The following is a 12,915-nucleotide window of genomic DNA, read 5'->3' as shown; positions in this document are numbered from 1 at the left end:
GAAATTGCTTATTTTTCCTCTCTGCCACCTTAAAGGTAGTGATATCAATCAACCCAACACTCTGTCATTCAGGGAGATTGACATTCCCTGCTCTAGGAAGCGGCATTTCACAAGAATCCTCTTGTGCAATGTTAGGTTTCGCCAACATCTCAAGTGGTGATGCAAGTAGACAGGTTCACTACTTGCAAACCTGATCACCTGAAGGCATAGTAAATCTAGCACTGTATATTACTATGGAAAAGGAAGTTACAAGATGAGCTCTTGGCTTTTTTTGTTGTTGCTCAAATTAAATTTCACAATTAGTGTCTATTGATTTTCTAGTAGACCGACACCTGTGATAAAAGTCATATGTTGTTAACGAGTGTGTCCCAGGAACAAATATCTTGTTCCTTTCTCTGTGCTCTTTTGTATTCAGTGGTACCTTTCACATCAAATACATGATTTAATTGTTTGCTTTTCTCTTTTCTTAATACTAAATAAATGTATGTTTTATCGTTCTCGCTTTAGCAGCACATAAATGTTCTATTTTAATATCCTTGGTCTCATACACACTATATTTAAAATTGTTAATGTTTGTGTAAGTTATCTCTGCATGATAGCTCAACCATTCAGAATTAATAACAAATTATATTATAAGTCTGTTTTCTTTCTTCAGTTAGTTATAACTATAGAATGCAATAACAAATAAAGATGGATTTTAGCATTTACAAAGAGATTGGTAATCAGAATAACTATTAAAAAGTCAAAGTAAATCTTTAAAAGATATCTTTAAAAACTACAAAATACTAGAAGGAATAATATATTGAAAACAAAAATGAGCCTGAGAATAATATGCAGATAAGTATTTTTTAAATGATATCAGTTTAAATATTGTAGCTTAGGTTTCCCTTTCTGCCTAGGCCAATTAAAGACAGTTATAAATAATCCCCTAGAGTGTGTGACCAATGAACACGTGGAATGTAGCAGTGTTTGAAATCTCCCCTTCAACTTTTAACAGGAAATAGAAGTTACAGGAGAAGGGGACAAAATAAATAATTCAAGTAAACATTCCAAATTTTACTATATATAATTAAATATTTTAGATTACAAAAGTGTTCAATGTTCTTTTAAGTAATGTCTCAGATATTTAGTAGACACATGATAAAAATAAATAAAAATATTGTTTTAGACACATCATTGATCATGAAAAAAAAAATCATTTTGTCCAATATTGACCAATTTTTTTCAACATTATTTGTTCATTAACAGAAATTCATCAACCCCTTATTTCCAATGAGGAATGTCATGAGAGCAGCAGATGAGAATCTGAACAGTAGCTTAAACTTAAATAAAGTTTAAGTAGTAACTAGTGCTACTGCTACAAGGCAGCAACAGCACAAATATATACTGTATGTATATATATATATATATATATATATATATATACAGTATACTGTATGCAGTATATATATATATATATATATATATTTTTTTTTTTTTTTCTTTTCCAAGTAAAGCTTATAAACTTTTTGACTGACACAGGAATCAAACAAGTAACAATAAAATTGCTGGATATAGTTAATGAATAGAGTACATTTAAACTATTACCACCTGAATAGTGTAAATCTGAACTTTTGAACCCTTTTCTGACCTGCAGACAAACTGTTCCCACCTTTAGAGTAATGGTTTTAAAAGCATGAACGAAAAAACGAATGTTTTGCTGCCTCATGAACTTTTGTTCTTTACTTTATTCATTAAGGTCTAGATTACGAATGGAGTGGTAATTTGCACTGCCGCTTGTGCATTAACTCCACTTCAAGTAAGTTTTTTTAGCGCGTCGGGTAGTGTGCGTATTGCAAGTGGAAAGTAAAATGTTTTTGCATGAGCACCAACCTAACGTGTTAAAAAAACACCAAGTTAGAACATAGCAACCTCGTTAACGTATTCCCCCTTACAAGTCAAAGGCGCAACAAAAAAACAAAAAACATGAGCGCAAACCTGATTGCGCTAACCCGGCATGAAAATATGAATATTTCACATTCCAATATTCTTCTCATACCCGAATATGTTCTAATTATTCATAGATACACACACACACACACACACACACACACACACACATATATATATATATATATATATATATATATATATATATATATATATATAGTATTTCACAGTTCATTGAGGGAACCATGAATGCCAACATGTACTGTGACATACTGAAGCGGAGCATGATCCCCTCCCTTTGGAGACTGGGCCGCAGGGCAGTATTCCAACATGATAACGACCTTAAACACTGCTCCAAAACATGACTGGCCAAGCATGTCTCCAGACCTACACCCTATTGAGCATCTGTGGGGCATCCTCAAATGGAAAGTGGGGGAGCACAAGATCTCTAACATCCACCAGCTCCATGATGTCGTCATGGAGGAGTGGAAGAGGACTCCAGTGGCAACCTGTGAAGCTCTGGTGAATTCCATGCCCAAGAGGGTTAATGCAGTGCTGGAAAATAATGGTGGCCACACAAAATATTGACACTTTGGGCCCAATTTGCACATGTCCGCTTAGGGGTGTACTCACTTTTGTTGCCAACGGTTTAGACATTAATGGCTGTGTGTTGAGTTATTTTGAGGGGACAGAAAATGTACACTGTTATACAGGCTGTACACTCACTACTTTACATTGTAGCAAAGTGTCATTTCTTCAGTGTTGTCACATTAAAATATATAATAAAATATTTACAAAAATGTGAGGGGTGTACTCACTTTTGTGAGATACTGTATATACATATATAAACACGGAAGGGGACTGCACTCTCAGACTGGACTGGGTACACATCCCATGACCCAGCAACATGCTCAGCCCTGGGTGCTCATTGGCACTCACAGGAAGCTGTGCTGTCCCCAGAGTCACAGGAAGTTCACCCCAGACAGGCCTGGGTGCAAGGCCCATAGGGAAAATTACAAAACAAATCAATACAACACACAGAGAAAGTCCAGCACTCACAAGCTCTCAGCTAAGATTAAAAGCAAAATTGGAAGAGTTAGTTACCACATTTGGCCAAATGGGACAAGCCCAGGTACCATGTCAAGTTCCCTTCCAAAACCTGGGTCCCTAAAACAGCCACACAATGCAAGCACTCAATCCAACAAACTGTGAACAAGTGAAGGGTGCACAAGCTTATGTAATCACCCTAGACATATGCAAAACACGGAAGGGGACTGCACTCTCAGACTGGACTGGGTACACATCAAATGACCCTGCAACATGCTCAGCCCTGGGTGCTCACTGGCACTCACAGGAAGCTGTGCTGTCCCCAGAGTCACAGGCAGTAAACCCCAGACAGGCCTAGGTGCAAGGCCCAAAGAGAAAATTACTAAACAAATCAATACAACACAGAGATAAAGTCCAGCACTCACTTACAAGCTCTCAGCTAAGATTAAAAGCAACAATGGAAGGGTTAGTTACTGCATTTGGCCAAATGGTACAAGCCCAGGTACCTCGTCAAGGTCCCTTTTAAAACCTGGGTCCCTAAAACAGCCACACAATGCAAGCTCTCAATCCAACAAACTGGGAACAAGTGAAGGGTGCACAAGCTTATGTAATCACCCTAGACATATACAAAACATGGAAGGCGACTGCACTCTCAGACTGGACTGGGTACACATCCAATGACTGCCTGTGACTCTGGAGACAGCACAGCTTCCTGTGAGTGCCAGTGAGCACCCAGGGCTAAGCATGTTGCAGGGTCATGGATATGTACCCAGTCCAGTCTGAGAGTGCAGTCCCCTTCCGTGTTTTGTATATGTCTAGGGTGATTACATAAGCCTGTGCACCCTTCACTTGTTCCCAGTTTGTTGGATTGAGAGCTTGCATTGTGTGGCTGTTTTAGGGACCCAGGTTTTGGAAGGGACCTTAACGAGGTACTGGGCTTGTCCCATTTGGCCAAATGCAGTAACTAACCCTTCCATTTTTGCTTTTAATTTTAGCTGAGAGCTTGTAAGTGAGTGCTGGACTTTCTCTGTGTGTTGTATTGATTTGTTTTGTAATTTTCCCTATGGGCTTGCACCCTGGCCTGTCTGGGGTTAACTGCCTGTGACTCTGGGGACAGCACAGCTTCCTGTGAGTGCCAGTGAGTACCCAGGGCTGAAAATGTTGCAGGATCATAGGATGTGTACCCAGTCCAGTCTGAGAGTGCAGTCCCCTTCCGTGTTTTGTATATGTCTAGGGTGATTACATAAGCCTGTGCACCCTTCACTTGTTTCCAGTTTGTTGGATTGAGAGCTTGCATTGTGTGGCTGTTTTAGGGACCCAGGTTTTGGAAGGGACCTTGACGAGGTACTGGGCTTGTCCCATTTGGCCAAATGCAGTAACTAACCCTTCCAATGTTTTTTTTTTTTGCCTAAGAAGTTGGAATGGAGATTATTTCAGTTAGAATTTATTTACCAGAACAATATTATCTAAAAATTCCAATGCAACTTACACATAAGCTGTATACAAAATAATACATAAGGATCCGACAAGTTCAGTAGGTGTCTGTCTTTGACTATTGATTCATTTTGTTTCCTGTGTATGTTTTTTCTTTTTTTGCTGTAGTTTTAGCTTTCTTTTTTTTTTTTATTAAACAAAGCAACATTCAGATGAAGCATGTGTGTTATTTTAGTGGATATACTGATGAAAACAGACTGCATGTTAGTAAATGTTATTTCAATTTACTTTTCTAGTAAATAATTATTTTCTTACTTTTCTGGTAATTGTTTGAAAGACATATTAGATTTAAAACCACACATAAAATGTGATTTATTTAAAATATGTGTATAAATCTGAAATTTAGTAAATTATGTGCTAACATATGTTTAAATAAATAATGTGTATACACAAACCATTAACAAATACATTTCTGACTGATCTGTAGAAAACAGATAAATCCCTGCGTAGTTACTATGTAATGGAAAACAGGAATAGTCAAATGTCAGAATAGATAATGTCAAAAGAAAAGGGTACTTCTGCAGAAGTAGTCAACATGTATTTATTTTATTATGATTATTATTGACTTATTTATTTTAATTATCATTTATAAGAGGTTATAATAAAATGTTGTGAAAATAGATATACAACTTAGGTTTCTAAACTGCACACATTTCCCTTGACCCCTTAGCTATCAGCTTTGTTTTATTTGTCTTATATAAATCCAGGGGAAAATATTGGAAATCAGTTAATAAATAATGCAGTGCCTTGTAGAAAATAAGCAAAATTGATGAATATTTGATATTTGTTTTAACAAAACGAATACCCGAAAGAATACACTAAAGAATTTTTATATTATTTTTCAAACTTTTTTTTTATTGAAAGACATTTTCAATGTTAGAAAAATACAAAACATAGCATTATGAGGTACATGAAGGATATGTTGCTTAAATCTGTTATTATCAGATATAAGATCAGAGTTCCATGCTACTCTCAAAGTTCTATGATTGTCATTATGTAAGGTTAAAGGGACACTGAACCCAAAAATTTTCTTTCATGATTCAGATAGAGCATGCAATTTTAAGCAACTTTCTAATTTATTCCTGTTATTAATTTTTCTTCGTTCTTTTGCTATCTTTATTTGAAAAAGAAGGCATCTAAATGTTTTTGGGGGTTAAGAACTATGGACAGCACTTTTTTTATTGGTGGATGAATTTATCCACCAATCAGCAAGAACAGCCCAGGTTGTTCACCAAAATGAGCCGGCATCTAAACTTACAGTCTTGCATTTCAAATAAAGATACCAAGAGAATGAAGAACATTTGATAATAGGAGTAAATTAGAAAGTTGCTTAAAATGTCATGCTCTATCTGAATTACGAAAGAAAATATTTGGGTTCAGTATCCCTTTAAGTCTATATAGGTAGAGGTTATCCAGTTGCGGGCTGTTTTGAGTATCACAGATAGTTTGCACTACCTCCAGAAGTGCTAATAATAAATTTGCTTCAAAACATTAAATCAAACATAAATAAACTTAGAAAAGAACAATATGTTAACATTGTGAAATATGTAAATAATTATTATATAAAGAAATTATCCAGTTGCCTTGTCTGCAATAATTGTGTTAGGGCGGAGGGGGCATTCATCAGGGATTGGGCGGGTGTTTAGGAGAAAATGGGGGGAATGTAAGGATAGGAGGTAGAGTGTTTCGGAAAGGAATTATTTGGGTTCAGTTGCCAGTTGTAGAGTTCCATCTCATGGTCATCCAATGAGAGCAATATTTCTGCCTGTTGTTTCCTTTGGGCTATAGTTGGTACCTCTGGAGATTTCCATCTCTGCAGCACTAAATAATTTTAAGTATAATAAATATATAATAACAAAATTTATCGTTATCTGTAAAATTATGTTTAATACTTGCCTATAGAGCACTGGAGAGCAGCGCTAATCCGACCTTCTTCACAGAGTCCAGGGCTGCGGTAATAGGAGGATTAGTGTGGCGAATCCCAGAGCGGATCCATGTACAACGCAATAGTTCTCTATTAAAGCAATGATACCTTTTATTAAAAGCACTTTTGCTTATACAAAGATATTCCAAAAATGCTTCTATTCAAAATAAATGCACTGATGTCCATTTCAGTTTTTAGTTGAATGTCCCTTTAATTATTAGAAATTTTACTTTATAGACCTGTATCCTTACTGTTTCTAGATTATCCTAAAATAAAATACAGGAAATAGTGGCCAGAATTTAATATTATTAGCTTAAAGTAAGTGTGTTTGAGATGCTAGTGTTCATCTAATGAGTAAACAAAATGGATCGTCATTCAAGATTTTTACTTGAAAATGCTCTAAAACGTTCCTTTCTTTTTTTGGCCACCCACCACAAAGCTAATTTATTTTATGAGGTGAAATTTCCAACTCTTCCTCAATAACTGCGCTAGCTAACCTCTGGGTGCCGTATGGCTAGTGCAGATATTGGAGAAGAGGCAGAAACGTTACCTTGTGAAAATAAAAATAAGCTTTATGGTGGGGGCCAAACAAGGGCTATTTTAGTATAACGTTAAAAAAAGTAACCTTTATAGTATTTTCAAGTAAAAATCATAAATAACGATCCCTTTTGTTTACTCATTAGATGCACTCAGGCATCTCAAACACATTCAGGTTTACCATCACTGACAAGTTTAAGCTATTGATTTACAATTCTGTCCACTATTTCAATGCATTTTATTTAGGGATAATATATTAACAGTAAGGATAGAGGTCTGTAAAAGTAGAATTTTTAAAACTTAAAGGGACTTTTAACCAAAAGCTGAAATGGACACCAGGGCATTTAAATTTTGAATTACTTCATTTACTCAGTAGCTGCACGCTAGCATTTCAAACATTTTTTTTCTTCATTTGATTGAATTTCAAAGGAAGAGAATTTAAGGCAAAGGGAAACTATACCAAGCCATTAACATTATTGCTAGGAGATTAAAAACCAGTCAGGCATGTGTTATTAACCAAAATTCAGTTGATAACTTTTTATGACAGACCATTAGTTACGTAAGCAGAAGTAAATGCAATAAAACTATTTTATATGTTTAAATAAAACATGGATATAGTATATTATTACACATATTTATAATTTGAGGAATGGTATTTATATGTTAAATGTGTTTATTCTGTGAAATTAGACCTAGTGCATTTTCCTCCAGAGCATGAGTCAGAGAAGTCATGGCATGCATCTATTGTCTATAAAAGCCGATCCTTTTCCATTAAATGTCTCCTCTCTGAATGATATGACGTCAAAGTAACCAGCAATGAGTAATTGGATTTATGCAAATACAAGAGCAATATCACTGGTCTTTGTACAGAAATATCTTACTGTATAATTTATTAACATTCACGGCCTCAAGGTATTAGAAGGACAATGAAGGGAACATAATGGGTAGATATGCCTAGCATTATTTGAACTCATTTACAAATCACATATTTTTTTCATAGAACAAATCCCCTATTAACCCATACATGTTTATCATAATATTCAATGATGCATTACCTATTTGAAATATTAATCAGTGGATAAGGTTTACATCATTCTGTTCATGTTTACATATACAAATACATTGAATCAAGTAGGGAAACAATGTTATCTGCTTTTTTATTATGTTATTTTTATGCACATCATATTAAAAAGCAACATTGTCTCTGTGTTTTAGTGTTGGCACTGAATTGAAAACAAATGTATTATCAGCATAGTATGAATATCCCTTTAAACTGAAAATAAAAATCTTAGACCTCCAAGGTTGATTGTGTAAAAAAGCCTGTTCAGAACACATATTTTGCAGTGAAAGGGTTAAAAGCCATAAAGAAGATGTCTGATTATAATTTCTTATGGTTTCCTAGGAACGTATGTCCATGAACTACTGTAAGCAAGAATTTGTATTTATGTTTAATCATCAGCTTTTTACCACAATAGTGAATCCGATTCCACATTTGTTATCAACTAATAATGAAGGGGTTGATTTATTAAAGTGCGAGCGGACATGATATGATGTAGCGTATAATGTCCACCACACATGCATGCGCTGTCAGCATTTATCATTGCACAAGCAGTTGCTGTGAACTGCTTGTGCAATACCGCCCCCCTGCAGATTCCTGGCCAATCATATAGGATTGGGCGAAGTTATAGAGCAGCTTGATAATTCGACCCCAAAGTAATATGGTGTTTCTATCAGATAAAATATCTTTGTATAGTGATTAGCCAATAAACTAACACCAACCAAAAACAATTCTTATGAAACCAAAAAAGACAGATATTAAACACAACATATTCCATTAAAGGGACACTGAACCCAATTTTTTTATTTCATGATTCAGATAGAGCATGAATTTTAAGCAACTTTCTAATTTACTCCTATTATCAAATGTTCTTTGTTCTCTTGCTATCTTTATTTTAAAAGCAGGAATGTAAATCTTAGCAGCCAGCCCATTTTACGTTCAGCACCATCAATAGCGCTTGCTTATTGGAGGCTTACATTTACCCACCAATAAGCAAGCATAACCCAGGTTCTCAACCATAAATTGGCCGGCTCCTATGCATCACATTCCTGCTTTTTAAATAAAGATAGCAAGAGAACGAAGAAAACTGATAATAGGAGTAAATTAGAAAGTTGCTTAAAATTACATGCTCTATCTGAATTATGAAAGAAAAAAATGTGGGTTTAGTGTCCCTTTAAGTGGATGTAGAGTTTATAGTCACAATCTAATGGAAATCTATAGCTTCCTCTGTGTACTTCCCTAGTGTCTTTTTGGATATTGAGATTATTACTAATAAGAACTAATTTAGAAATGGTGATTAAATATATTTTACAAATAGGTAACCTAACATAATAAAACAGATGTGTTTGAATTTTTTATAAAAACCAACCACTGAAAGTGTTATTAAATAACTTAGATATTGTAAGCAATCACATGCAAAACACATATGCAATGACTTCCAGAAATGAATCTGTTGGTTTATACAATTGAGACTGAGTGTATAGACTTATTGATCAAATAGGAAAAGTAATTTAAGGATAAAACTTAGCAGCATTGTGCAAATAAGTTTGTTATTGTATTTTGTGCTTTTCTCAAGTAACACATTCTATTTAAAAAAGGGATCCTCATTTAAATTAGTTTGTTTTTAAAAAATTTTATAATGCATTTAACTGTTGTCATTTCTAATCTTTTCAATATTTTATTTCTTGCAGATTGGGTCACTAGAAAATCACTACCTTTTGAGTCATAAGGCTCATCCTAGAAGATCGCGTAGAAGTGCACTGAGGGTAACAAAAAGGCTAACGGATGACACTCGAGTAAGTTCTTTCAAGAAATACTTGTTTCTAATTAACTACTTAAATTTGCCCTAAAATGGTAAATACTGCAGTAAAACAGGCGCAGAGTGATAGCTGTGGGAGAAGATGGATCAACCATAATAACCATAATAATGTTCCGATTATTTCATATGTTTCAGGAATTGAAGCTGAACATAAGAAATGTGTCCTTTTTCCTATGTGTCCCGTGTCCCATGGAGTAGACTAATAAATGACTCTCTATAGACTAATAACTTTTTACTCCTAACTCGTAAAATATAGTAATATTTTTCCACCTCTGAATATTGTTACCTATAATGTTACTGGAGTCCATTAGGTTAATCATGTGAAGTGCTTTACACAGCTTTTCATGGAGTGTTAAAATTTGAAATTTGGATTTTATTGTGGTTCTGGATTGAAAGGATTTAAAGGGACAGTCTAGTCAAAATTAAACTTTCATGATTCAGATAGGGCATGCAATTTTAAACAACTTTCCAATTTACTTCTATTATCTAATTTGCTCAATTCTTTAGATATCCTTTGTTGAAGAAATATCAATGCACATGTGTGAGCCAATCACACAAGGCCTCTATATGCAGCAACCAATCAGCAGCTACTGAGCATATCTAGATATGCTTTTCAGCAAGTGATATCAAGAGAATGAAGCAAATTAGATAATAGAAGTAAATCAGAAAGTTGTTTAAAATTACATGCTCTTTCTAAATCATGAAAGAAAAAAATTGGGTTTCATGTCCCTTTAACAGCAGTATTCTAGCATCTGAAATCACTTTTCATGTGACATCAAATAATTTTTGGATTTCTCTATTTTAACAAAATCTGACACATTGAAACCCCATTTAGCACTATTTTAAATCTTTTTGCACATGCTCAGTTCACAAACAGTATTAATAAACATGATAGATTTCTTGTAAATAATGTAGCTCAAATTACACTTATTAAACTATACAACTAAAGTGCAATTCACATAATCTTCATTTATATTTGCAATATAGTGTTTATACTGCCATGTTTTACTTTTTGCATGTTTGCCTAATCCAAGTATAAGAACACAGAGGTAGGGGTATATTTACCAATGTGCGAGCGGACATGATACGAAATAGCGTATCATGTCCGTTGCACATCGCGGCACATCGATAAATGCCGACAGCATACGCTGTCTGCATTTAACATTGCACTTGCAGTACTGTGTCAATCATATGCGATTGGGTTGATTTCTGTCTGCCGCCTCAGAGCAGGCAGACAAGTTATAGAGCAGCGGTCTTTAGAAACAAGAGGCATCAAGCTCCATGCTGAGCTTTATAAATATGCCCCGTAGAGTAAACTTCATAATATCACAGCAACATAAGTATTGCCGTACCAAACAAGTCGCTGTTTTATTAATGTCTTGGTACAACATGTAGTATCAGAAGGGGATAAGGAGTTAACATCAATATCTTAAAAAAATTAAACCACATTCTGTCTGACTCCAAAGCCAAGCAAAGACTCCTTCCAAAACCAGTTGTAGCAGTGCAAGGCACTCCAGGGAGGGAGGAAGGGAGATTACTGCTGAATCTGCTTCTCTTGAATGGCCTAAGGCCCTTTCCACTACTCCTTTAATAATCTTCTACACTCATTCTCCAATCTCCACTTGCATTCAAGAAACCCCTCCCAGAGTTTTCTTAGTGCTCCTCCGTTTTCCATTTCTGCTCAATGGTCCTTTGTTCCTAATATACAGGTGTTCCAAAAGTCTACTGATATTCTTTACATATTTATGTGTCCACCTCTGCTGGAAGTCTGTTCCTTCCAGCCGCCACCCTTTATATAAGTGCTTATGCATATCTTTCCTCTTGAAACTGTGAACCCTTGTTCTGATACTGCTCCTTTTGTACACAACACTGACCTTCAGAACTGTATTAAATCCCTTAAATAATTTAAGATTTCCATCATTTCCATCCCCTGTCTGTCATGAAGTCCTTCCTTAAAAGTTTATTTGTTTACCTTTTACATTGTTAGCTGAATTAACACTTCATTTATCAAGGTACATGTGCAGCTTTAAAGCACCTTCAGTGCAGGCTCAAATAAGTGAGGCTGCAGCAGATAGTTAAGAAGCAGCGGTCATCAGATCACTACTTCCTAAACTGTACACCAGCTCTCAGCTGGCAAATTAAAATCACCCACATTCGCCCAGGGGAATTGATAGCCCCTGCTCATGCGCCATTGGCCTAGCATGAGCAGGGGCAGTATTGCATAAGCAGTCCGCTGCCTGCAATGCAGAGCGGGCAGGATCGCAGAAGCCATCCATGTCTTTCTGGGCATTGATTTATGTTAATGATAGACAGTATATTTTTAACACTGAAAATTCTGCATTGCAATAGGAAGTTATGACTGGATGTACAAGCCTCTTACCCCAGGTACTGATATTTTTGTGTCTTTTCTATATGTGTTATCACTATTGTCAGTGTATGGTAAAACCAAGCATTGTTAATTGTTTTGACAGAGAGGAGAATGATAGCCATTCACAGACTCACTACTGATTTTCATGCCATAATCTATTCATAACAAATCACTATTTTGCAGAGAAATATCTAATTATGTCATTACAAGGCTTACTAGAGATACACAAAACCGAGCTGAAATGCCACGCAATTATACCTGACCTCTTTTTGAAAATATCAGGTATTGTTAAATAGCTTAAATTTTCAAAGAAAATTAGATGAAAAACCAGTGATGTGCGGTGACTTCAGAGGCTGGTGAGGCAGTGTCTAGGAATCGGATACGCCTTCATTCTTTAGATATCCTTTGTTGAAGAAATAGCAATTGCACATGGGCGAGCCAATATCTATATGCAGCGACCATTCAGTATCTACTGAGCATATTTAGATATGATTTTCAACAAAGGATATCTTTTTTTCTTCATTATTTTGATATCCTTTGTTGAAAAGCATATCTAAATATGCTTAGAAGCTATTGAGCATATTTAGATATGAATTTCAACAAAGGATATCTGATTTCCTTCATTCTTTTGATATCCTTTGTTGAAAAGCATATCTAAATATGCTCAGTAGCTAATGAGCATATCTAGATATGATTTTCAACAAAGGATATCAAAAGAATGAAGGAAATCAGATATCCTT

At 35.3% G+C, this 12,915-nt stretch overlaps 1 protein-coding gene across 1 annotated transcript in view; it reads left to right on the top strand.

Moving 5' to 3' along the window:
• PCSK1 (proprotein convertase subtilisin/kexin type 1) overlaps nucleotides 1-12,915 on the top strand; it is a 123,344-nt gene that overhangs the window by 22,607 nt on the left and 87,822 nt on the right. Inside the window, exon 2 of the mRNA XM_053701505.1 lies at nucleotides 9,680-9,784. Within this exon, the coding sequence (XP_053557480.1) occupies nucleotides 9,680-9,784 (105 nt within the window). The remainder of the gene's footprint in view (nucleotides 1-9,679; nucleotides 9,785-12,915) is intronic.

This window comes from Bombina bombina, chromosome 2 (assembly GCF_027579735.1).
Source record: "Bombina bombina isolate aBomBom1 chromosome 2, aBomBom1.pri, whole genome shotgun sequence".
NCBI lineage: Eukaryota > Metazoa > Chordata > Amphibia > Anura > Bombinatoridae > Bombina > Bombina bombina.
The sequence above is the reverse complement of the archived record's forward strand: the minus strand, read 5'-3'. Positions and strand labels throughout refer to the sequence as shown.